Here is a 26,275-nt window from a genome sequence, read left to right on the forward strand (position 1 = left end):
CCTAGGCCTTCATCTGTGCTTTTTTTTTTTATAGCAAAATGTTTGTTTCCATTCTTTGCCAATTTTCCTATTAGTGTTCTGTGAATAGGTTTTTAAATCTTTATAAATTAATGCTATTTCCTTATGACCTGTCAAAAATGTTAGTCATTTTCAGTTTCTCTTTTGACTTTTAATTTTGTTCATAGCATCTGTTATGTTGTAGAATACATTGTTGCAGAACAGAGCCTCTGTTATTTTCCTTTGTGTCTTCCACAGCTGGCCACCTGCCTAGACAATAGGTCAAAGGACCATAGTTAGTCACCAATTTATCTTAATCTCTTATACAAATTTATTCTATAAAGTAATTTTGGAGTTTTTTTGTCAAGCTCTATTCCCTTCTACCTTAAAATAATCCTTTTAGGATTTTAATTGGAATTGTATTGGGATTGATTTGGTAGAGGAGTTGGAATTCTTTATTTTTATTTTAGAATAAAGTTTCCGTGGGGGAAATGTGTATGGTTGGTTCTAGAATACTCTACCAGTGTGTGGGAGGTAATTTTAAAATATTTTCAAGAACTTATTTAGAATATTCAGAAACAAGGCATGCTTATGCTAGTTCTGTAATATCCACCTGGAAAGCTTACTAGTTATTTACATATGCTCTGACTATGTCTTAAGCCCATCTAGGAAATGACATCTAACTTGGTTGTCATAAATGAATCTTCATTCAACTTTTTCCTGAATATAAATGTACACATTATCTTGAGTTTTAAAACCATTTTACTATTTTATTTATTTATGTGCATGCATGTGTATGTGTATATGTGTAATCATACATGTAGTGTGTATCTATCACAGTGTGTGTACGGAGGTCAGAAGCCAGCCCACAGGACTGGTTCTCTCTTCCATTGTGGGAGCCCCTTCGCAGCAAAGCCCTTTTCCCTTCTGAGCTATCTTTCTGGCCTTGTGTTTTTGTATATAGAAAAATCACATAGTCTGCAAACATTGACATTTTGCCTTCATCTGCCAGCATGTTGCCTTGGGCTCATTTTTTCTAGTTTTCTGGTTCTATCCCCTCAGGCTTTAGATGATGGTTAATAATTTAGAGAGTGGTCATCCTTGTCTTGCATCTGACTTTAATAGAAGTTCTGTCACCACAGAACTTGAGATCATTATTCTTTATCATGTTGAGAAAATGTCTTGTTTTTTTCTAGCTCATCATAGCTCTCTCTTCAGAAATAGATTTTGAGCTTTATAATGTGATGCATTTGGGGCACTAGTCCCTTTATGTCCCCTCGAGCAACTGTCACAATGAGTTATAATGACAGATCTCAGAATACCAGGCTCTAAATTATCTCTGGTTCTGTGTGTGTATGTGTGTGGTGTGTGTGTGTGTGTGTGTGTGTGTGTGTGTGTGTGTGTGTATACTCATTTCACATATAAGCATACATGCATGTGGAAACCAGAGTTCAATCTTAAGGACTGATCCTTTGGAGCAGCCCACCACATATTTTGAAAGAGTCTCTCACTGGCCTAGAACTCACCACATCAGTTAGACAGACAGTCTCAGAACTCTTCTGTTTCTACCTTCCCAGTGCTGGGAGGAGTGCAGTGTGTCCCAATATACTTGGCTTTTTTTTTTTTTTTTTTTTTTTTTTAAATGTGGGCTCTGGTGATTGGCGATGAACACAGGCCCCCCTTCTTGATGGCAGCTTCTCCATCCGCTAAGCCATCTTCTTGGCCCTAGTTCCTTGTTCTGATACACTGCTGTGGGTTTTACTGTTAGACTTCTGTTAAGGATTTAAGCACATCTATTCTCCTGTGAGGGTGAGCAGTCCACTCTAGGGCACTCAGCCATGACCTCAAACATGAGCAGAGAAACTCCCCCTTTCTCCTCCCCCTGATGGAGTTTAAGCAAAGCAGGATCATCTCTCTCGAACTGTTACAGCTCACTTGTATAGTTATCCAGGTCTAGAACATTTTCAGAGATTCTTAACGCTTACCCCCTTCAGTTTTATCTGGCATTTGAATTTTTATTTTGCTGCGATGTCAGTAAATTTTGATCACATATTTTATATGAAATTATCTATGTTGATGGTTTCTCTTTAAAATGAGGTGACTTACAATACACCTTTTATTGTTAGGTCTCGTGCTGGTTGGTGGCTGGGTTTTGTGTTGGCTTCTGCTGCACTGTGTTCTCAGTTTCCCTTATTGAACAAATCATATCTGTTATTCATAGGTCTTACACACTAGTTCTTATATTTGTTTATTGGGTTTTTTTTCTCGATTACTAATTTCTTTTCCAACAACAGGGATCAAACCCAGAGCTTTGTACCTGCCAGACAAGCAGTGCTCACGCAAGCTCCAGACCAGCGTTTTGTGGGAGGAGACGGGGAGCAGAATCTAGTCACATAGTTCTGACTGGCCAAGACTTCAGCCCTCGTGCCTTCACCTCACAAGGACTGGGATTATAGGTGGACTTTACCACATCTGGCTGACTTTGGTTTTGTACCTACTATTTTCCATACTATTTATGTTCTAGTTTCCTATTGCTATGATAAACACCATAACCAGAAGCATCTAGAGGAAAGGGTTTATTTGGCTTACATGTCAGAACATGACATGAGGGAAGTCCAGGCAGGAACTCATCATGAAGGGCAGGAACCTGAAAGTAGGAACTAAAGCAGAAGTCACAGAGGAGGGCTGCTTACTGGTTTGCTCAGCTTGCTTTTTGAATAACTCAGGACCACCAGCCCAGGGTGACCCCATCCACAGTGGGCTGGGCCCCCCCACATCAATCATTAAGCAAGAAAATGTGCTTACAGACTTGACTCTAGGTCAATCTGATTTGCCCAGATAAGATTCCATCTTCCTGGATATGTCTACATTTGTATCCATGAACCACAGCTGCACACATGTTTTGACGGTACTGGCAGTGAAACACAGCTGCACACACGTTTTGATGGTGCTGGCAGTGAACTGCAGCTGCACACACATCAGACACACACTGAGCAGCAGCCCCACTTGATCTGGTTTTTATTCTATGACCTGTCTTTTCTCATTGCCAAGCCATTGGATGCTTCCTCTTCTATAGATCGGTCAATGTCAGGCTTCGTAGAATTAAAAGTTCTTAAGTTCCATGTCAAGGATTCAGTGAGAGCTTTTTGCAACCTAATATAATTATTTTTAAATGATCTATAGTTAGAGGCAATCTCCAGGACACTCAATTTAATTTATATTTCCATTTTCATTGGATTTTGTCAAAAGTGAAGGTTGGTCCATCCATTTCATTATTGTTCATTTCTCTTTGTACTTAGCATATGTTTTAGTTCACATTATTTGTTTTGAGATGGGCTCTCACTGGGTAGCCCCGATTGGCTCTCATTCTCCACTTTGACATCCTGAGTGCTGGAATTAAAGAAATGTGCTACCATATCCAACCAGTTCTGACAAATAACACTCAGTTTGATAATGGTAATATGACCTTTAAATTTTTTACTTAACCAATGTACTTTTAAAAAGAAAATGTGATGTGCATGTGCACATGTGTGTGCATGCGTGAGGATGTGAGCGTGTGTGTAAATGTATGCCCTAACATAGGTGCTGGGAGCTGCGTTCAGTCTCTGCAAGAGCAACAAATGCTCTTTACCACTGATGTCTCTCTAGCTCTTAACTTGTATGCCTTCTTCTGCTCCCCTGAAGCTCCTAGGCAGGGACCATCATGGTTAAGGGAACAGACTGCCCATGAGCTCCGACATCTGGGGTGCCCTGGGGACAAGATTGGGGACAAGATAGCCCCTTCCCCTGGAGCTCATTTCCAAATCTCTCAGACTTTCCCTCAAATTCCTAGAGGAAAGTGACACATGACTGCATGGCTACCTGCCCTAACAGAAACAGACACATGCCACCAGACACTGCAGCTCTCGAGCCAGCCTTGGCTTCTGGGATCTGTGTCTCTCAAACATGACTTGAGGGAAAATTGAAGAAATGTCTTCCTGGTTGATGTGGCTTTCTATGTGCTCTGTTTCCAAGCAACAGAGTAAGTTCTGTTGCATGGTCGCTCAAAACACAGTGACAGCAGGCCTTCTGCCCAGCACCGCTGACACCTCCACACATTCCACCTCAGAAACCATTCTGCATTTATGCAATCGATGCTTCTCTTTAGGGCTTATGGCAACTTTGGCATTCTGGGAACTCTTTGTTCAAAGCTTTGAGCCTTGATATGGCTTTCTTCATTTTGCTTCCTTGAGATAGAGTCTCCTATAACCCAGGCTGGTCTCAGAGTTGCTCTGTAGCCCAGAATAATCTCAAACTTCTGGTCCTCCTGCCTTTACCTCCTAAGTGAGTGCTGAGATTACAGATGTGCATCACCACCATGATTTTACATAGTGCTAGGGTCGAACCTATGAATGAGTGCACGTTGGTCACATGCTGAACCACCTAAGCTATTGGCTTTCCTCCAGAAACAGCACCAGTCTCAGCTGAACAGAGGGCTTTGCAAGCCACATATGGTCTCCCTACAACCCTTTCTTTCTTTAGGAGTGAGTCAAGGGCTGTTTGATCCTCTGGCAGGTGGTGTTTCTTGTACTGTGGTAGCATCAGTCAGTGAGATCTTGAAGGGCACAGGAGCTAGCTGGTAGGGACTCTTGTCCTCAGGGAGATGCACTGTTTCCTCCCATCCCTGCAGACTTCTCCATGATGACACCTATCAACGACCTCCACACTGCTGACTCCCTGAACCTGGCCAAGGGGGAGAGGCTTATGCGGTGCAAGATCAGCAGTGTCTACCGTCTCCTGGACCTCTACGGCTGGGCGCAGCTCAGCGACACCTATGTCACGGTGAGGAGCAGGTGCCCTGTGCCCATTGGCTTATCCTCCTATCCCTACAAAACCTGAAGGGAAGACTCCTGACTCTTAGCATGGCCAAGCACTGTTAGTAGGCCCTTGTTTAAAATCCACTCACCTCTTCCAAGATTGTTAACCACTATGGTCAACAGAAGAGATAACCCACCCCATGGGTACCACTTTGGGTGAGCACCAGCTCCTGTATCCAGGACTGTGCCTACCTTTTGTGAGGTTCCTCTGGAAGCTCCATTTCCACAGTTTAAAGAAAGTCTCAGCCTCCTCATCTCTCTGGGGAGGGAGGCTCACTAGAGGAAGCCTTGATGCAGTGAGTTGAAGGAGGAAAGGACTTAACCAGTATCCTAAGAAGTATCCCTTCTCCCTCTCCTCTTGGCCCTGAGCTTCTTATCTGTCTTCCCAGCTGAGAGTGAGCAAGGAGCAGGACCACTTCCTGATCAGCCCCAAGGGGGTTTCCTGCAGTGAGGTCACAGCATCTAGCCTGGTAAGTGTGGTCCAGCATCAGTGCCAACGCTTAAGATGGCAGTACCCATCTGACTGTGGAGGGATAGGCCAACTCCACATTAGAGCTCTGTTCCTTGAGGGACTCACACTCTCCCAGGGCAGAGAAGATGCATGGCCACAGTGGGTTCCTAAAGTGTGGTGAGTCCAGGTTGCAGGCCACAAACACAGTGGGAGGGAGGATGGGATGGGTCTGGGGTCCCAGGTAGACTCCTAGCTTGAGGTTAGCCCACATAGCTTTGAGGAAAGCTTCCTTGGATGAGGATACACCAAAGCAGGAGAACAAGAGACTTGCAAGTGTGGCTCAGCACTTGTAATCTGGAGGTGGAAGCAAGGCAGCCTGTTTCCTTTGTTCGTGGATTGTCCTAGCAGAGGTGTGAAGGCCAGCAGACATCAGGACAATTGCACTGTGCTTTCTGTGACCTGTAAAAGAAATTCTGGGCTTGTGTGCTTGCTTAGTGGGTCCGCTGATCAGTTGGGCTTGCAGCTGAGGTTGAATACGAGGAGCTGGGGCTGGGGGTGGTCCCTGGGGCAGAGGCAGCTGGTATTTGGCTGTGATGTGTTCAGAAGGGGGAATCATAAGCAGGAGGTGGGCTGAGGTATGGGCAGACCCTGCAGGCTGTGGAGGTCACCATCAGGAGGTAGTGTGGGGTGTGGACAGACCCTGGGCTGCTGTGTATGGATGTACAGCTCCGACCTTCAAAAGGAATGTGCTTGAGGAGGAAGAGAGGAACAGGTAAAACCACATGGTGCCACTCCCTGCAGTGTCCTGACAATGTGCTGCTTTTGTAAATTTGCACAGCAGCAGAGTCCAAAGCTAAGCCTGAGCCTCTGGGGAAGTCCTCAGAGCTCTCATCTAGACAGAGGCACCAGATGGACTGGCCACTGTCTTACTAGGTTGTGGAGATTCTTGAATGACCCACGTCACAGGTGCAATGACAAGATAAGGGACACACGAGCCAGAGCCTGGGTCACTGGGAGGAACCAGGGGGACCAGGCTGAGCGCATGTGTTTGTTTTGAAGAATGTGAGCTGGAGATTGCTGTCACACCCAGCCAGCGTCAGACCACTCCTAACCCAGGAAACCCACTCCACAGAGAGGTTTGCAGTGGACCTGTTGGATGCTGCTCCTGTGCTATTAGCACTCGGTACAATAGTGTGCCCCCCCCCCCCATACCACGATGTCACTGCCCTTTGGTCCCTCTTTTGTCTGTGGGCTTTTGTGAATGAGGTGTGGAGCTGCCTTGAGTGTTAGAGTCTGGATGTCATGGGTGCTTCCTGTTTTGAAGGCCAACTTAATGGTGATTTTCTTTCATCCTTTTTAACAAACTAAAATCTTAACTTGTTAGTGTGTGAGGTGTAATCGTGCTCATGTGAGCCCAGGGCTGCAGAGTGCCTGAGGACCAGAGCACGTGGCTCACTAAAATGTCAGGATGTTACTTCTCAACCTGTGAGTGGTGACCCCTTTGGGGGTCGCATATCAGACATTTACATAGCAATTCATAACAGTTGCAAAATTACAGTTATGAAGTAGCAACAAAATAATTTATGGTTGGGGGTCAGCACAACATGAAGGACTGTATTAAAGGGTCACAGCGTTAGGAAGCTTGAGAAGCACTGGGTTAGGAAGATCTTGCCTCAGAATTCAGGTTTGTGTGGGTAATGTGAGTCTTTGAGGGTGGGCCTTGCCGTGTGCTGGGAGGGTTGGTGGAGGCACCTTGAGGTTGGAACATTGTACCATTTCTACGCAGAAGGTCCTTGTCTTGCACCAGTCACTGAAAGCCCTTCTGTGTTGTTGGAGCTTTGTGAATCCATTTTTTTTTTCAAGACAGGGGTTCTCTGTATAACCCTGGCTGTCCTGGATTTCACTCTATAGACCAGGGTGGCCTTGAACTCAGAAATCCGACTGCCTCTGCCTCCCAAGTGCTGGGGTTAAAGACCTGCACCACCACTGCCTGGTGTGAATCCATTTGTTAAGTAGGAATACCATAGCCAGCTAATAGCAACATTTTCTCTCTCTCTCTTTCTCTCTCTCTTTCTCTCTCTCTCCCTCTCTTTCTCTCTCTCTCTCTCTCTCTCTCTCTCTCTCTTTGTGTATGTATGTGTGTGTGTCTGAGTGCATCTGTGTATGTTTACACACAAGTTGTATGCATGTATGTGTGTATATGTGTGTGCACATATACACATGCATACATATATGTGCTCTTTCTCCCACCAGCACTCACTGTGCATGTGTCTGTCTCTTTCTCTTGTTTGCTCATTCACTCTCTCACTCTCTCCCCCTCTCCTCTTTCCCCCTCCCCCTCTGGTTTACCCCTCCCTATCCCCTTCCTCCTCCCCCTCCTTTCTCTCTTTATGCACATATTGTATGTGCCATTTGTTAACCAAGCCACTGGCTTGTCTCTTGGAATAGAAAACAGGCTAAGAAAGTGACATCTCTCCATTGGTCCCTTTTCTGTGACTGGTAGAAGGTTTCAGTATATCATTCCTTTTTGTATTATGATGTTTCACAAATGAGGTGGCTCAGCTTAGACATGACTTCCTCTGGGAAGGTTTCTGCAGGCACTCAAGCTAAGATTCCTCTTAGCTGCTTCTAGAGGATTCTATCACTGACTCTCTTCTATTTCATTACTCAGAGTCGGGTATGTGGGCCCCAGCCTGGACATCATTTGGGAAATTGCTAGAAATGGGTTTTTTTTTTTATGTTTAGAATCTATTTTGACAGCATCTGAAATAATGCATAATAAACTCTGAGAAATGGCCCCACCACTCACCCTGCAGAATCCACCTGCTACCCCTTAGGATTCACCACAGGCAGGACTCCCTGTTGCTGCCCCAGCACCAAGGCCAGCCATTGCTCCTGTGGTCTGGAATGGTAGATGTGGGCCAGGGAGTGCACTGGGCCCATGTGTGGAAGAGGGCAGGAGCCCTGAGTCTGCTCTCTTCTTTACTACCTAGATTAAGGTGAACATTCTGGGAGAGGTGGTGGAGAAGGGCAGCAGTTGCTTCCCAGTGGACACCACAGGCTTCAGTCTGCACTCAGCCATCTATGCCGCCAGGCCTGATGTGCGCTGTGCCATCCACCTGCACACGCCTGCCACAGCAGCGGTGAGTAGTTACAGGCTTCCTGTGCCTACGTTTCTCCCTGAGCAGATCATCTGGAGTAGAGCAATGTCATTGTCTTAGCCAGGGTTTCTATTCCTGCACAAACATCATGACCAAGAAGCAAGTTGGGGAGGAAAGGGTTTATTCAGCTTACTTCCACATAGCTGTTGATCACCAGAGGAAGTCAGGACTGGAACTCAAGCAGGTCAAGAAGCAGGAGCTGATGCAGAGGCCATGGAGGGATGTTCCTTACTGGCTTGCTTCCCCTGGCTTGCTCAGCCTGCTCTCTTATAGAACCCAAGACTTCCAGCCCAGGGATGGCACCACCCACAAGGAGCCCTACCCCCTTGATCACTAACTGAGAAAATGACCCACAGCTGGATCTCATGGAGGCACTTCCCCAACTGAAGCTCCCTTCTCTGTGATAACTCCAGCCTGTGTCAAGTTGGCACACAAAACCAGCCAGTACAGTCATCATTTAAAACTTCTGGAAGTGGGGCAGAGAGATGGCTCAGTAGTTAAGAGCTGCTCTTCCAGAGGACCTTGGTTCCATTCTCAGCAGCCACATGGCCACTCATAGCCATCTGTAACCCTAGTCCCAGAAAATTTGACACCCTCTGTTCTGGCCTTTGCAGGTACTGCATGCATATGATGCACAGACAAACATGAAGCCAAAACACCCATACACATAAAATAAAAAAATAAAATAATGATAAAAATAAAAATTTTGGAAAGATCTGGAACTCAGGCCAAGAGAGTGAATTCTCAGCTTAGGACTCTCTATTCCAGCCCTCTTTTCATATACCAAGGTCTCAGTGAATCGTGAAGGAGGGGAACGTGTACTTCACAGACTCCCCTCTGCTATGGCCGCAGCTGGGAACTCAGCCAGGCAACTACACCTCCCTAGTGTCCACTCAAGTCAGTGTGGTTAGGCCTCAGGCTGCCCTGTCCCCGCACGACCCAGACCTTTAGAGGAGAGGAGAATAAGCTGGTGGGAAGTGAGCCTGCAGACTTTTCTGTAGTTCTGGACAGCTGAAATCTGGGGAAGGGTCCAGTAAAACTGGGGGAGAGGGGAGGGAATGATAACAGGTCACAGGTAGTACCCAAGGCCATCTCTTCATGTGTGTGAAGGACGCTGCAGTGTCACTTGGAGAAACAGTGGACATTGCTTTGGCCATCATCCTCTGCTGGCACCAGACTTGTAGGGTCGGAGCACATGGCAGTAGCCTGTTGATTTCTGAGGGGAACACACAGGTCATGGGGTATAGACTTTCTTGAACTGGGAACAAGGCACAATAGTGTGTTTGTGTTGAGGGTCTGCAGTCTCAGGCTGATTTGGGGCAGTGAGGCAAGATGGGGAAAGTCTTCCACACCTCACCATGCTATTTGTTTTTGGTGAGAAATGAGGTAGGGCTCTGCATTGTTTTACTTTTCTGATGCATTGGTAACACACCATGGCCAGAATCAACAGGGGGCCAGGAGCTTGTTTCATCTTACAACTTGCAATCCATCATTCAGGGCAAGAACCCAAGGTAGGAACCTGGAGGCAGAAACTGAGGCAGAGGCCATGGAGATACTCTGCTTCCTGGCTTGGTCCCCACAGCTTGCTCTACCTGCTTTCTTTATAGGATCCAGAGCCACCAACCTCAGAGTGGCACCACCCACAGTGACCTGGGCCCTCCTACATCAGTCATCAAAAAAAAGAAAATGGCCCACAGGCTTGCCTAAGGGCCAACCTGGTGGGAGTATTTTCTTAATTGATGCTCCCTCTTCTAAAATGTCTCCAAGTTTTGTCAAGAGTTTTAGCTCTGGGTCCTTGCACTCATCCTGCACCAGGGCCGTACTAAGGGGGAAACATTTCTGCCAATCCTGCCTCCTCCCAGAGTCACAGAGGAGAACAGAGCTGGGACTGGGCCAGGACCCTCCTTGGTGTGCTCTGCCCAGCTGTCCTCACAGCCTTGGAGTGATGCACAAGAGGAGGAGAAGCCCTTAGAGCCCTCAGTAAGAAAGGCCAGGGTGGCGCAGGCTTCTTCCTCCCTATGACCATCCCACACTCCCTGGGTTCAGAGCTGTGCTCTGAGGAGAGAGGACCAGTGCACCACTGGATCAGGGCTGCAGTTGCTAGGCAACTATCCTTTCCCTGTAGGTGTCAGCTATGAAGTGCGGCCTCCTGCCTGTCTCCCATAATGCCCTGCTGGTGGGGGACATGGCCTACTATGACTTCAACGGGGAAATGGAGCAGGAAGCTGATCGAATCAACTTGCAGAAGTGCCTTGGACCCACCTGCAAGGTTTGTTTTGGGGGTTGGGGGGCAGGGGCGGAGTGCTGTGGAATGGTACTGTCAAATGCTGCTGTCACAGGACTGGGAGAGACAGCTCAAAGGATAAAGAGTTTGCTGTACAGGGCCTCAGTTCCATCTCTAGTACCCACATAAAAAACTGGGTGTAGCAGTTACGTACGTATAGCCCCAGTGCCTAGAGGTGTATCCCTGGGGTTTGTGTGGCCAATTAGTTTGAGTTTATCAGTGAGCTCCAGGTTTAAGGAAAGACCTTGCCTCAAAAATCAGGAAGAGGATAATTGAGGAAGATGCCCAGTGTTCACCTCTGGTTCACCACACATACACAGATACACACACACACAGACACACACACACACACACACACACACACACACACACACAGAGAGAGAGAGACGGAGACAGATAGGCAGACAGACAGAGACAGCATTAACATCACAAAAGCAATATGTATTTATTGGAAAATATTTGTTTTGCAGACATTTTAAAAAGATTTGTATATGTGCAATGCATGTGGAGGCCAGAAAGGGAGTGTCATATCCCCTGGAGCTAGAGTTGCAGGTGATCATAAACAGCCTGATATAAATGCTCAGACCCAAACCTGGGTCCTCTACAAGAACAGAGAGCACTTGTAACTGCTGAGTCATCTCTCTAGCCTCCAAATTTTATAGACGATGTTTTTTTTTTTTAAAGAAAACTTTTTTAAAAAGATGTATTTATTTATTTTATGTATATGAGTACACACTGTAGCTGTACAGATAGTTGTGAGCCTTCATCTGGTTGTGGGAAGTTGACTTTTTTAGGACCTCTGCTTACTCCGGTTGGCCTCCCTCAACCCTGCTCGCTCAGTCCCTGCTCTCTCTGGCCCAAAGATTTACTTATTATTATAAATAAGTACACTGTAGCTGTCAGGTGTCAGATCTCATTATGGGTGGTTGTGAGCCACCATGTGGTTGCTGGGATTTGAACTCATGACCTTCTGAAGAACAGTCAGTGTTCTTACCTGCTGAGCCATCTCTCTAAAAAAGAAAACTTTTTAAAGCCACTTCTCCCACATTGCTCTGAGATGTTGATGCATTCTCTAAGGCTTTTCACATATATTTATTAAACCAGAAAATCAGGTCTCCATACCCTAGCAATGCACACTAAATGACTTCGCATGTCACTGTTCTCTCCATCACTCAGATTACCAAATCATACCTCATTTATTCATAGCTGTAATTTACCCCAAGCAGTCCCCTGTAGTTGAATCTTCCAAGGGTTGCTTTCTACCTCACCCCGAACCGCCAGGGGGAAGTCCTTCCAGCTACTCCTCAGGGCTTGAGGAGTCTCCCTTAGACATTTCTAGGGGACACACTTTTTAAGTCTGACTTCCCCCCAGTTGCCTCCCGCAAAGGTTCTCCCTTCTGCTTTCTTCCCCGTGTCTAGTATATGGGCTATTTCTCTACAGTCTCCCCAAATCCATTGTGCTGTATTAATTAATCAACTAATTCCACTTGTTAGTTACTAGCTACTTAAAAGAGAGCAGAGCTGGAGTGTTGTTTGGCTTAAGTCGATGCACTGTTTTCCACTAGCACATCTGACTGGAAAAGAACTTTGAGACAGAGCCTCCTTCCTCCTGGGCTCCTGCCTCCCCATCTCTGCTTTGGGGGAGGAACCCTGCTGCTACTTCTGCCCCAGCATCCCCAGGGTGTCCTCAGCAGTGTTAGCCAATAACACACCTATGTGGACTGTGGCAATCTAAGGGAGGATGTTCCCCTGTGCCTCTGTTTATGCTCTTGAACTCTGAGCTCCTTCTAAGTCTCTGGCATTAGAGAGGAAAGAACTTCATCTATTCTTAGAGAGGATGTGGTGCTCTGAGCCTGAGCCTCAGCCCTCTGCAGGGAAGCTTGAATGCAGAGATCTTTGCCTCAGTTCCCACTTGGGCTTCCCCTGATTTCAAACTTGCTGAGGGTAAAACCAACCATGAATCTTTCTTTCAGGGAAGGAAGTAACTTGACCCTTGGGGAATCTTGATCTAAACATCTTTCTGGTCTCTTCACCCTTCTTACTCGCTGCCCCTGCCAAGTCAGAAACTGTTCCCCCTGAGAACCCCGGGTCTGGACCAGAGTCTGCCTCAGTTGGCCCGGAGACCTTCCAGTTTTCCTAAGTTTTCTTTCCTCATTTGAAAAACTGAATTGAAGAAATCTGTGGATGTCAGAGCCAAGTCTGTGGAGCACAACCCAGAGGTCCAAAGAGATGATAACATGGCTGCTTGTTTCTGCAGAGCCTCCTTTCAGAGTGCATCCTCTTGGATGTGACCAAAGTCAACTAAATTACTGGCAAAGGTTACCTTTGAGGCACAAGCCCTTAACTCAGCATCACATGACTAACACCGCCTCTTCAGAATCCTTAGTTCTCTAAGGCACCAAAGCATTGTCCAAGCAGTCACTCAGGCTGCACTGAGTCAGTTTAAAATGCCTTTTCTACCTCCTGCAGTTGGGTGCACTGGACTCAAGCCAGCCTTAGGTTAATAGTGGGCTTCTTAGTCTTAGTAAGATAAAAAGTCTCTTAAAAGTGAAACATTTTTTTAAAGGTTGATTTTATTATATAGTTTTATTTATTCATTTAGTTTGTGTTCATGGGGGCATTGGAGTAGGGGAGTTAGTTTAAGCTGCCGTGGCTCACATGGAGTTCAGAGGAAAATCTGCAGGAATCACTTCTCTCCTTCCATTGTGTGGGTTCCAGGGACTGAACTCAGGTTTTCAGACTTGATGGCTGGCACCTTGCTCCACAGAGCCATCTTGGCTGGCTGGGGGATGGGAGGAGTTTCAAAGACTTGGGTTTGACTGGTTCTTTCCTCCTCCACAGATTCTGGTGCTAAGAAACCATGGCATGGTTGCCCTAGGTGACACCGTGGAGGAAGCTTTCTACAAGGTCTTCCACCTGCAGGCTGCATGTGAGGTGCAGGTATGCAAGGTGCCCTGGGAAGTGAGCTTGGAAGCTGGCTTTGATGGGGGGCCTGGGAACTGTGGGCCCTGCTGTCTGTCAGACAGGGTCCTGACCTCCTAAACTGCTTTACCATCCTGACTGACACCGCATTCCTTACACTCCTGCTGTTTCCTACTTACAATGGGATCCATACTCTGGAAAATTCCATCATAACATCTGATTGGCACTGCCCAGATCTAGGGGATGTGAGTTCAGGATGGGGGAAATCATCACAAGCCACACAGAAGCCCCATTATACCTGTGTCATCTGGTGTGGCTGTTGCACTGAGCTGTATTAGGGGACACAGAGAAAGGTGCTCTTGTTTTGCCAAGGAATGGGATGGAACGAGGGAAGGCTGTACATGGGCAGGGAATGTGGTCAGGCATGGAAAGAGGAGCGACAGTGAGCCAGTCAGTGTTGTCGTGGCAACCAGAATAGCCTAGATACTCCAAAGGTATACAGGGAGCCAGCTCATCTCCCAGTCCCCTCACTGGGAAGGGACAGTTAGTTGGGGAGTGTCAATGACCATGGAGCCCATAGAGCCCCCAGGAATACTGGTGTACGGGCAGCTCTGTGGTGAGAGTCAGCCAAGAGCGAGCGTGCACTCTGTGGTGTTCCAAGTCGGTGGGATATGGGTTGTGCTTATCCAACCCTAGAGGGATTCATGACCCAGCTCTCTCAGCTGCACCATCTCCAGCCTTGGCTGTCTACCTTTGGGATGGAGATATGCCCTCTATAAGTTTATTGTCTCCATGTTGGCACGGATCAAGGTTGGCTGGGAGGAATGGCCTCTCCAGGCTAGCAGGGGTGGGGACACTACAGAGGCTGCAGTTCTAGGACAAGCCAGCTCTCTGCAAGTCCCGCTGGTGCCCTTCTGCCTCACTCTGACTGGCCAGGCAGAACAGCACTGAAGGAAGGTCACTCCCTCCTTCAGTGTCACTTGGGGTGAGATCGGCCTGCAGTATGGGGGAGGAGGGAAAGCCCTGAAGTACCCTTACAGTAGAGTGCTGCAGAGACAATTATAAATCTGGAGATGAATAAATGTTACGTGGAATGGAGTGAGTGGGGCTCTCAACAAACAGCAGTGCTCAGAATTAGACTCTGAGACCTGGATCCAGGCCATGTCTCTGATGTGGTACCTTCTCCCTCAACTAAGAATGCTGACTGATCTGGCTGCTGACTGACATCAGAACTGGCTGAGCCTTCGCTATCAAGGGAAGACTCTGCCTGTCCTCACACTGAACTGCAAAGGGTTCCTTAACATACCTTTGCAGAAGCTTCAGTGAGAAAAGAGCACACAGGAAAAGCTCTTCGCTGCAGAGATATCTCAGTGCTCTGCATAGACGGAGTCACTGCTGTGTCCCGTACAGGCCCACCGTGGAGAGTCTTCTCCCATTTCAGACCTCAGAAGTGGCCCCTGGGCAGTTTAAGCCCCTGACCTGCTGCCATAGGGCAGAGTTGTTAGTGCTTGTCCACAGCCTCCTGGCTGCTGTCACCTTCTGCTCAGGTCACCTTTGCCCTCCCACACCCCTCTGGCAACCAACCCAGGAAAGCGCCAGTGACTCCTTATCAGTTTTACGGGTGGAGAGGCTTCTAGAGGGAGGGATGGTCTAGAAGACATGGAAGAGCAGAAGCAAAGACTAAGGCATCAGTGAGCACAGGGGCATGGCCTGCAGCTACCATCAGGATTGCAGTCTAGCAGTCAGCTCTGAAGTTCCACGTCTGCCACGGGCTCTGCTTCCTCCCTCAGTGACCTTGTGGACAGGTGAATGTGACTGTGGCTGTGGCTGTGGTCTAAGCCCAGGCGCCTGCTCTGCTCTCCTGGGCACAGTGTATTCTTTGCCTATTGGTTTGGAGTTCTGGAAAAAGTGGGTCATCCCTCACTGAGAGGCAGATGGGAGGCACAGGCAGTTCTTCCCCATCTGCTACCCATCGCCATGGAAACTGCTGGAGAAAGAGATGGAAGGAGGCGGCTTAGGCAAGGCTGTGGGTGCTCTCTCCTGTCTTCCTTCTCCACTAACAAATAGTTCCAGGAAGGCTGCCTGTCATTATCCCAGTGTTAAATTAGCAGCAGCACCCATGCGGTGCTCCTGAGGCTCTAGATGCTTTACCATATCACCTTAAGAGATTCCTCACAAGGTAGGGCATTGCCATTTGTACTTGACAGATGTGGAAACTGATCATAAAGATGCTAAACAGCTTCCCGAAGTCACAGGGTGAGGAGGAGGTGTAACACACCCAGCCAGCCTGGTACCCACTCAGGTTTACCCTTTACACACACCCTAGCACTGTCTCTCCAGGGCAGCAGGGGACAGTGGGGACAGTTAAAGACATGCATACATATATCCTGAGTACAAAGGTGCTGGGAAGTGTTGTGGTGTCCTCCTGTCCCAGGGTGATGGGGCTCTCCTGAGGACGTCTGATGAGCTGACCCCCAAGAATTAGGGTTAGGGCTGTCTATTGGTACAGGAGAATGCTGTGTACTCAAGATGCTGCCTAGATGCTCAAAGCTCATACGCCTGCAGCTGTCGGTAAACTAAATGGATCCTTTTATCTCTGGTTGAAACAAACACCACCAAAACCACAACCCGAACTCCCAACCCATCCTGAAACATCAGGCACTGCAGATTAGATCATCAGAACATAGCTCTGATAAGTGAGCTTGTGTGGGGACATCAGTCTTCTTGGGTGTGAGGGTGTGAACACACTGCTATGGCGACACGACATGGCTTAGATCTACCTCTCTCCCCAAAATCCAAACCTGACTCAGGACATCTGAATGGTAGGGATGCAGATTGGGAGTGGAGGCTAAGTTCATGGATGCTTTTAAGGTTAATCTAAATTGCCCACATTGTACACATACCTTTGTCCTAATTGTTAAGTGTGCTGCCTGAAGCCACCTGCACTGCCTCCTCTTCCTTCTGAGGCATCATGGCCTAGGAACCTTTTAGTTCTCTAGAGTGCTACATCCTAGGTACCATTTTTCTTCTCTGGTGTATTGTATCCGGAATAATGAATATTCAGTCCTCTGTGCTATTTCAATCCTGGGTTTTAACTCTTTTGATTTCTTCTTCTCTGGGTTCTCTGGGAACTGAGCCCGAGGAGGAATTACTGATACTGTGTTCCACGACCATGAATGCATGCTCTACAAGTGTTCAGATATTTTCCTCCAGTTCCCTAGGCCTTTCTGGATCCCGAGTTCTCTGTGACCCCACTGCCCTCTGATGCACGCCACAGCAGTTTCAAGGACTCCATACATCCATGTGCTCTGATTCTCTGCAGGTGTCAGCTCTGTCCAGCGCTGGGGGCACGGAGAACCTCATCCTCCTGGAGCAAGAGAAACACCGGCCGCATGAGGTGGGCTCTGTGCAGTGGGCCGGCAGCACCTTTGGGCCCATGCAGAAGAGCCGGCTGGGAGAGCACGAATTTGAAGCTCTCATGAGGATGCTGGACAACTTAGTGAGTGTCTTGGTGTTATCATCAGACTGCTCCATGGAGACTGAGCCCCCAGAGCCAGGCATCTGAAAGCACTAGGGACGCACAAGAACCGCCTCTGTCATGGTCTACTTAGTGAAGGCCTCTGAGTTTGTGTTCACTTGAACAGTAGTGGCACTTTCTCCAGCACTTGCTTTTTCTCCCCCTCCTAAGTGCTGAGACATCCTCATGTCTGCCCGTACTCTCCATGGGAAGTCGTAGTCCAGAGAAGTCAGAGTGCCTGTCCTCCTGTCCACAGCCTATCCCCATCATCCTATATCCATTAGCCTACTCCTCCTCTGGAGTTGGTCCTGCTCATCCCTAATGTCACAAGTTTAATACTGAAAGCATCACACAACTAGCTCCCTTATTCCAAGCATCCACTTTACATTGTTCTATTGCCATGAATGAACCAGTCCATAAGGAGTTAGATGGGATGGTTCATTAAAATATCCAAAAGGACAGTCTCCTCTTCTTGGAGCTAATGATTGGGTTGATAACATGGAAAATCAGAGGAGATGCTTCAGGTACAAGAGGTAGGGGAGGGATGCAGTGGGAAGTGAGTTCAGAGGTGAGAAATGAAACCTGTCTGCAGAACAGTCCTGTTCCACTCCCTTCCTTCACCCTCAAGGCCACTTGACCAAACCATATCGGGCTCATTGCAATAATTAATGCTTTCCCCCTTTCAGTGCCTCTGAGTCATTTTTCACCCTGTTGCTAGGGTGACCATGAGGATGGCTTTGCAATGAGATGTACCGTTGGTGGTGAGAGGGGCCTCCTGGCACTGTGTGCTAACTCATTGTCCCCAAACGAGGCACCAGGCCTTTGCGGGTAGCTTCCTACAGGAATTGTTTCAAAGCTTTGAGAGAAGCAGACAATTCTATTTAAAGTTTCAGAGAAGCGAGAAAGGAGGGTTCTAACAGAGTCAGATCAGATTTCACTGTGAACATTGGTGAAAGGTGCATGAGCCAGAGATTCTGCCAGCTCTATACAACTTCAGGGCTTGTTCCTACCATTCAAGGTCAATTTACTATCTTAAATATTTTGATGGTTTTTTGAAACTAATGTGTAGGGTTAGCGTGTGTTTCCTCGTGACAACATCATTACATGTATAATGCTCTACATGGTTTCTCATTCCTCCCATCTGGCTACTTCCCCACCCATCGTCCGTCTAGTTGTTCCTCATCCCTCCTCAGTCCCAATTTCTGCTTTCACGTGGTATTATACATTACTTTCTTTCTCTCACTCCTTTGAGACCTCTTCCTCCCCCTCTCATGGTCCTCTTTCCAGTTTTATGACTTGTAGACACACATACAGGTGTACACACATGCACATGTATATAAGGACACACACACTTATGATTTTAAATCTGTTATTTGTATCTTAATGTTAGCTACTTTAAAAAAAAAACATATTGGATACTGGAGTTATAGCTCACTATAGACTGTCTGTTATGGCATGATGTGCTAGGCCCCAGCACTACAAAATTATACATCATCATCATCATCATTATCAAAAGCAATACTACTTATAAATTCATCAAAATCATGACCATTAAGCAGGCCTCATTAGTTTTTAAACTTTTGTGTGGTGGGGATTAAACTCAAAAGCTTCACATGGTAAACCAAGCAAGTGTTCCACCAAGGAGCCTTTTTGTTCACACTTTGAGACCTACGCTAAGTTACTTAGCTAGCCTTGAGCTCGCTCTGTAGCCCAGGCAGGCCTTGAACTTGTCATGCTCCTGCCTCAGCTTCTTGAGCATTTGGGATGACAAGCCTAAGCAACTAGGCCCATCTCAGCTTGAAAGCCCTGTAACCTAGGCCTGGCTGCTAGGTTGTCTGGCGGATATTTGATGTTGAACCAAGTCCAGGTGTGGACCTCTGTCCTCTACAACACCCGGTTCTGACTCTGTCCTCTTAGGGCTACAGAACGGGCTATACGTACCGCCACCCCTTTGTCCAAGAGAAAACCAAACACAAAAGCGAAGTGGAGATCCCAGCCACAGTCACTGCCTTTGTGTTTGAAGAGGATGGTGTCCCAGTCCCTGCCCTGCGCCAGCACGCCCAGAAGCAACAGAAGGAAAAGACCCGCTGGCTTAACACTCCCAACACCTACCTGCGGGTGAACGTGGCTGATGAGGTGCAGAGGAACATGGGCAGTCCCCGGCCAAAGACCACGGTAAGAGGGAGGTGGGGCTGGCCTGGATGGGTGGGCGGTGTTGATGGGAAGCAAGTCACACAGTTTTCATTCATGTTCCTGGATGCTGTGCTCAGGCCCAGGGTCCCTAACACCTCTTTCTTGTATCCCTGTATTGAGGTTTGGGGCACAAGGAGCAGATTTCTCCAGAGGGTGGCAGGACAGGACTACTTCCACAAGCGTAGATTCAGGGGAGACTGGGGTCCGTGTTTCACCCCACCCCTACAGGGGGCTCTGGGAAATTCTCGGGAGACATGCCAGACCCTGGGCTTGAGGTCTGGCACAAACCTAGAAGGACAGCTTGATTTCTTTCCTCTCTCCCTTTTTTCTCACTCAGACAGATCTCTATTTGATTTTTTTTTCTTTCCTGTATTTCATAGATAAATGTGTTTTTTTCTTAGCATGTACATGGGTTCACATGTGTGTGACTCAGGTTGATGTATGGAATCATCTTCAACAGCTCTTCTATATTATTCTTTGAGAGTAAGCCTATAGCTTGCAGATATGGTTGGACTCACTTGCTCTGGGAATCCTCTGTCCCTGCCTTCCGAGTAATGGGTAGACCACCACACCCATCTAAGTTCCTGGGAATCCAAACACAAGTCCTTATGCTTGAAGGGCAGGTGCTGTAACCACTGGGCCATCTCTCCTGGACCAAGTCTATTTGATTTTTTTTTTTTCATTAACAAAAAAAAAGTGGCCATAGTCAGTCAGAACAGGTCTCCTCCACCAAATGCAAATCCAGTTAGCTGAAACTGGAGCTCAGTGGCAGCCTGCCCAAGCTTCAGCCCCTGCAAGCTGGTATTTTTTTTTTTTTTTTTATGGCCCACCAACCTTCCTTGATGTCTTTGTCATCTAACACTCATCTTGGCTCTGACACAGAGACAACAACTCTGAGTGACCTGTGAACCTTTCATGTTGCGGGGGTCGGGGGGGAGGGTGGGGGGGCACCCAGTGGGAGGGATAACCCATGGGCCACGCCCAACTCCTTACTTGCCTTGTCAGTGGATGAAGGCTGATGAAGTGGAAAAGTCCAGCAGTGGCATGCCCATAAGGATCGAAAACCCAAACCAATTTGTGCCTCTCTACACTGACCCCCAAGAAGTGCTGGACATGAGGAACAAGGTGAGCCTGCTCTTCTACCTGCATTTCTGAAGGATTCTGGGGTCCCAGGAGTCCAAGCCAAGTTCCTGGGTTAGGGAAACTCATGGCTACCCCTGGTATGAGACTGTATGGGTTACATCCTGGACTCAGAGCTTCAAGCAGGACTTCCATGGTCCTGTGGCCCTCTGTAACCCTCTGTAACTGGAGCAGGGCACTTGCTTTACACATTAGGTATGTCTAAAAGCCATGTTTACAGAGTGGCCCTTTGTGAGTTCAGAGTTGCTCCAGGCCAGCTATGGAGGCAGCCCTCAGGATAACAGATTGCACTGGAGCAGAGAGGATAGGCTGCTGACCATAGAGGACCTTGTCAGACTCATCAGAGGCCTCACTGGACACCAGAGAGCCCTTCCATGCTCTAACCCCTTCTTCTTCCCTTCCCACACAGATTCGAGAGCAAAACCGACAAGACATAAAGTCCGCAGGACCTCAGTCTCAGCTCTTGGCCAGCGTCATTGCCGAGAAGAGCCGGAGTCCGGTACAGCAGAGACTGCCCCCAACCGAAGGGGAAGCATATCAGACTCCTGGGGCTGGGCAGGGGACCCCTGAGTCCTCAGGCCCACTCACCCCATGATCTTAGGTGCCGGGCTCTTGCTGCATAGCGAAGGGCCTCCACACAGGTGGCTGTGAGGTCCAGGCAGGAAAATGTTGGCTTGCTCCTGGGTGCACCAGATAGTGAGCAACAAGGAGTAGCCTATCTGTTCATAGGAAGGCCCCCGGCTGGCCCCACACCTCCCATCATGGGAATCCATGAGGTCCTTTCTCAGTGTTCTGCTGAATTCTGGTGGCCCAAGTATTTCTGACCCTTGGGTTGGATGTAGCATCATCAGGAAACAGTGAGGGGGATGTGGCCCAGGCTGTGCTGTGGGGTAGGGAGGGTAAAGAGTAGCCATACAAACCTAGTTAGAGTTAGAAAGCATGACGTCACTGTTTCTGTGTTTGATGGGATGCCATCTTGCCTAGGGCTCAGTAGCAGATGGCATTGCAATTTGTGTGGCATCGTGGCTGTTCATGGCTTGTGGCAAAGGGTGTGACACTTTCCTAGACAGTGTCTAATGGGACATGCAAGGGCCCATTACTCGCTGTAGAGCATGTCAGTGTGATATGGTTGCAGATCAGGCAGCAGCAGGTTGCACCCTCACATCTGCCTCCTGACCTCCCCCAACTCAGCCAAGTCAGTGAACTCTAAGTACACCATAAAGTCAAGGTTAGAAGTGGCCCGTGTTCCCAGAGGGATGAAAGATGAGCACAGAGCAAGACTGTCCAAAAGCAGCTCTGTCCTTCATAGCAGGAGCTCTCAGTAGACTCCCTCATCCTCCGCTACCTTAGACTCACCTTTCACTCTAAAACACATTGAATTAAGCCTATGGTTGCTTCTGAATGAGTGAAGCCCATAAGCGACCAGAAACCCTGGTTGCTCTGGGCTCACCGCCCCGAGGTCTCACTCTGCTCTCCTCCCCCGAGAGTAAGTGATGCCTTCGGATAGGCTGCAGTGAGGACCCTGGAAAAGGACAGCAGGGTCTATGGTTCGGTCCTCTATTGAGCAAGAGGGACCAGATGATTCAGAGCCAGGGATTCAACTGAGGCACAGAACAGAGGTTCTGACAGTGCCCCTGCCAGGGCCTGCAGAACGAGTAGCTGAAGATCCTCAATGCAGGTCTGGCCTCCATGACTCCAGGATTCACTGCTTGGACTGAGAATGCTGATGCCCCTGTATCTTGTTGTTTTAATGCTGTGTGCTGAGGCTTGCGCTGTTGTTGGGGGACAGGGCGGGGCAGTATGGGAGAGGGCTGGCATGCTGCTTGCTCTAGCCAGTGCTGTGCTTGCTAGACTTCGTCTGATTGACTTTGGGCCATCAAATGTACGCACAGTCATGGCTTGGAAGTGTCCGTAGATGGGAATGCAATAAAGGTTTGTCTTCTGCTTGGGAGCATCTTTTGATTTCATTTCAAGGGCAGAGGGTGGACTCCTGTATTCACCAGGACAGGTACAGAGTCTAAGTGTTGGGAGGATAGAGCAATGGAGAGAATGAACAAACCCTACCCCAAGGCCCCAAGCTTGGTTCCAAGGAGCTACGTGTCACTTCTCTAGCAAGACAGCTGACTGCCACTTGAGAGGAGCTCCAGCTTGGGCCCCAGCACAGCGGTCAGAGAGCAACACACACTTTGGTTAACTTTCAGTCTACAGAGAGCCAGCTGATGTCCAAGGGAGATGCAGATACCAAAGATGAATCGGAGGAGACGGTGCCCAACCCCTTCAGCCAACTCACTGACCAGGAGCTGGAGGAGTACAAGAAGGAGGTGGAAAGGAAGAAGCTAGAACAGGAGCAGGAAGGTAAACCCGGTGCTTGCCTGGCACGTGTGAGCCACAGATGCGGGATCTGCCAGCCTAGAGAGAACTCAGACCCTAGGGAGGACTTTCCTGCCCCATCACCAAATAGCACACCTGCTAGCAGAATGTAGTTAAACATGATCTGGCGCCTCATACTTACACAGGCAGGCACCTTCGTGATCTCACTGGCCTGCTCACTGGATAGGAAGGAGTTAGTACTCGTAACGTATTTAGAACTGTGCCTTTGATCATGATGAAGCTCAGTAAACAGGTCAGTGTGGGCTGCAGTGAGACTGTCTTGCTTCAGAGTCTTAAGTCCAGCCAGTCCCTCTGTGTTGAAACTCCTGGTATCTTGATGTGTTGGGCCATGCTTTGTTCCCTTCTGGGCTAGCCTGAACCAAGTCATCTACACCTCAGGCTCTACCTCGAATCTCTCTCTGCCTAGGAAGGCAGCCTCTCCCCCTTTCCACTTAGCCCAAAGGAGCTGTCTCCTCTCCCTGCTTAAGAGCATCTGGGACCTGAAACCCACCTAGACTGAGCTGTAATTTACCAGGGGTTGAGGTGGGGCCCTCCACCAGCACCTTGTCTCAGGAAGGTGTGAACTAGCTAAGTTAACTGGTAATCTAGCCCCTGAGAATAAGCCCCAGGTGTCCCTAAGGAGAGCCAGCGGTGGGGACTCTGCCTCCACCTGTGTGTGTGTGTGTGTGTGTTTCAGCAACACCTGCAGCACCAGGTGCTTGTCCAGCCCATGTTATTCTCCTGCTTCCTTCCTTTCTCATGGGGGCATCCGTGTGGTAGACAAGACACAGCATTGCTCTGATTGCCCCCTTTGGCCTCCCAGGAAGGAGCAGAGGTAAACCTGAGCTAAGGAGGGTCCAGTAACTCTCTAGGCAGAAGTGACTTAAGTAGAAAAGCACTGGGTTTCACATTTGCACCCCCCTCTTGTCCCCCTGTGATGTGTGTGCTAAGGTGGGTTTCTGTTACTTTCAGGGGAGAAGGACACGGCCCCAGAAGAGCCTGGTTCACCTGCGAAGTCCACACCTGCGTCTCCAGTGCAGAGTCCAGCGAAAGCAGGGACCAAGAGCCCAGCGGTCTCTCCTTCCAAGGCTTCAGAGGGTGAGTGGAGCTGAGCAGGTGTCAAAAGACACCTGTGTGGGAGACAGGGTGGTCTGTACACTGTAGAGAACTACCATTAGTTGGTAGGGGTTTGTCACGGGCAGTGCAGCCTCACTCCCGCAGGGAAACACTTCCTCTCTGACAATTCTAGGTAATCTGCCCAAGATTCAGTTTGTCTCACTAGTGAGCTATGCTGATGGAGCCAAAGCCCTGCCAAGCAGAGGTAAAGGGCGGATCCATAGCCTCCCTCCCGCAGCTAGCTGGTTATTCCCCTCCCCCAGCTGGCCAGTTGTCGTCCCATCTGGGCCTCAGATGCTGATGTTGGAAAGATCTCTTTAAAGATGAAGGCTCTGTTCTGTCTGGTCTGAGATGGGGCCTGAGACTCTGCATTTCTCAGGGGGAGTGACACCTAATGGTGTCACCATCAGTCTTAAGTGCACATTGGAATCCCCTGGTGAACTTAGGTGGATCTGCTGCCTGGAGCCCACTGTCAGCCTTTCTCTAGGGCAATCTAAAATATGAACCAGTTGAAAACAGTCTCTAGAGAAGCACTAGTTTAGACTATTGGAATTCCAGGCGCAACCATACCTCTAGTTTTAGCAATTCAGAGACACCCATCTGTGCCTCCATTTCCCTGTGTGTCAAATGGAATTATTAATGCTTCCCCTTGTCACAGTCCTTCTGTGTCTTAGGGAGTGTTGATGAATGACAGCATACTTTGAAGGACTAAGAGCATGCATGATTTGAACATAGGCCCTAATTATGATTAAGATTCACATAGTGACAATATTGTGTGGTCTCTCACTACCTCCAGGCTGCTCCACTGGGTCCCCTGAGAAACTCCACCAAAGAGGGTACCCTGTGACCCAGAGAACAGCCCCTGCTGGGCTGCTGGGATTCCCTTCTTCAGTGAATGGTCACGTGTGTGATTCTGGTAGCACCTCCACTCTGAGCTTCTAGAATATTGACCTAGCCTTGCTGGAGAAAGCCAATCTGCTTGAGGCCACCCCTCCAAGTGGATGTTCCTCCCTCCTCTCCACTGGCTGTGCATGTTCATTGTGTCTCATCATGGTGTGTTGTCAACCTGTCCACAATGTCTTCCTTTCTCTTCCCATTTGTGCTTTCATCAAAGGACTTCCCTCCGAGTCTGAATACTTGTCTCTGTAGTAAGTATAGAGAGGCCACTTTCTAACTCACCTGGCACTCACAACAGGGAGGGAAGAACTTTTTAAAAGAAACCTGCTTCTTCCAGGGTTTTCTTCTTGCACCTCACAGCCATGCCTTTGGAAAGTCTATTAGATGTAAAATTCATGGCCAATTCCACCTGTGCTGTGCATGGACTAGGCTTCCTGAAAGGGGTGTGGACACACACACACACACACACACACACACACACAAAACGAGTCCCATAAGGATGGATAGTGAACTTCAGGAGAGTGTCATGGTCAACACAAATTAATCATTGGCCCTGCTTTGACACCTCTAAGGAGCCTCTTCTAGAACTTTGAGCAGAGCCTGATTTCCCTCTCAGGGCCCCAGATGTCTCCTAGAGGTGTGCAGAGGATCTGGGCTGTCCATCCATTAGCACAGGTGCATAGGCTGCAGGAAAGAAATACAAGGAGAGCATGAGAAGGGCTCATGGCAGAAAGGGGAAATCAGGAGGAGTGTGGAAGGATAGAAGTGTCATTCACCCACGACTGAGCACCACACTCGCTGTGGCTGGTTCTGGTTCTCTCTGGGGCAAATCTACCCCCCTCATGGGGCCCACTGTCCTTGGGTTGTAGAATAACAAAAATTATAGTTTTCTCTAAAGATGCTTTCTGTGCCACACACAGCTAGGAACACGGCTACCTTGACACAATGTGATGTAGGTGTGAGCTGCAGTGTGGTGGGGCTGGATAGCTTGGACCAGCTCCTTGGGGTATACAGGGTGGATTCCTGTACATCAGATATGCACCCACACGTGTCCTACCCATTAGATTAAGGGTGACTGTTTCTAGCTATTTGTCACTGTACTCCAGGTCCTCTCCTGCTGAGTCTCCGTGATGCCACTCCCTTTCTATGTTTCCAATCTTAATCTAGCATTATCAGCCTTTCTAACTCCCTCCAAATCTGCTCGCCAGGACCCTTCTTTCTCTTTGACTAAGTCCTGACTGATGCTATCCCTACTGACCCTCCTCACAGGGAATTCCCAGGACTACAGACTGAGCTGCAAAGAAATAGTTCATGTTTCATGCTGATAGTCACTGATGAATCCATTATTTCAAACAAGCCACTCAGAACACT

The 26,275-nt window shown here is 48.4% G+C and overlaps 1 protein-coding gene across 3 annotated transcripts in view; it reads left to right on the plus strand.

Moving 5' to 3' along the window:
* Positions 1 to 26,275, plus strand: part of Add2 (adducin 2) — a 99,954-nt gene that overhangs the window by 62,653 nt on the left and 11,026 nt on the right. For all 3 annotated transcript variants that reach the window (XM_031382408.1, XM_031382409.1, XM_031382410.1), the window contains exons 5-15: positions 4,667 to 4,818; positions 5,243 to 5,323; positions 8,298 to 8,447; positions 10,591 to 10,734; positions 13,591 to 13,689; positions 16,994 to 17,170; positions 19,106 to 19,363; positions 20,387 to 20,506; positions 20,931 to 21,020; positions 22,723 to 22,876; positions 23,864 to 23,989. In XM_031382408.1, coding sequence (XP_031238268.1) covers positions 4,667 to 4,818; positions 5,243 to 5,323; positions 8,298 to 8,447; positions 10,591 to 10,734; positions 13,591 to 13,689; positions 16,994 to 17,170; positions 19,106 to 19,363; positions 20,387 to 20,506; positions 20,931 to 21,020; positions 22,723 to 22,876; positions 23,864 to 23,989 — 1,551 coding nt within the window. The remainder of the gene's footprint in view (positions 1 to 4,666; positions 4,819 to 5,242; positions 5,324 to 8,297; positions 8,448 to 10,590; positions 10,735 to 13,590; positions 13,690 to 16,993; positions 17,171 to 19,105; positions 19,364 to 20,386; positions 20,507 to 20,930; positions 21,021 to 22,722; positions 22,877 to 23,863; positions 23,990 to 26,275) is intronic.

Source organism: Mastomys coucha, unplaced genomic scaffold (genome assembly GCF_008632895.1).
Source record: "Mastomys coucha isolate ucsf_1 unplaced genomic scaffold, UCSF_Mcou_1 pScaffold20, whole genome shotgun sequence".
NCBI classification, from domain to species: Eukaryota; Metazoa; Chordata; class Mammalia; order Rodentia; family Muridae; genus Mastomys; species Mastomys coucha.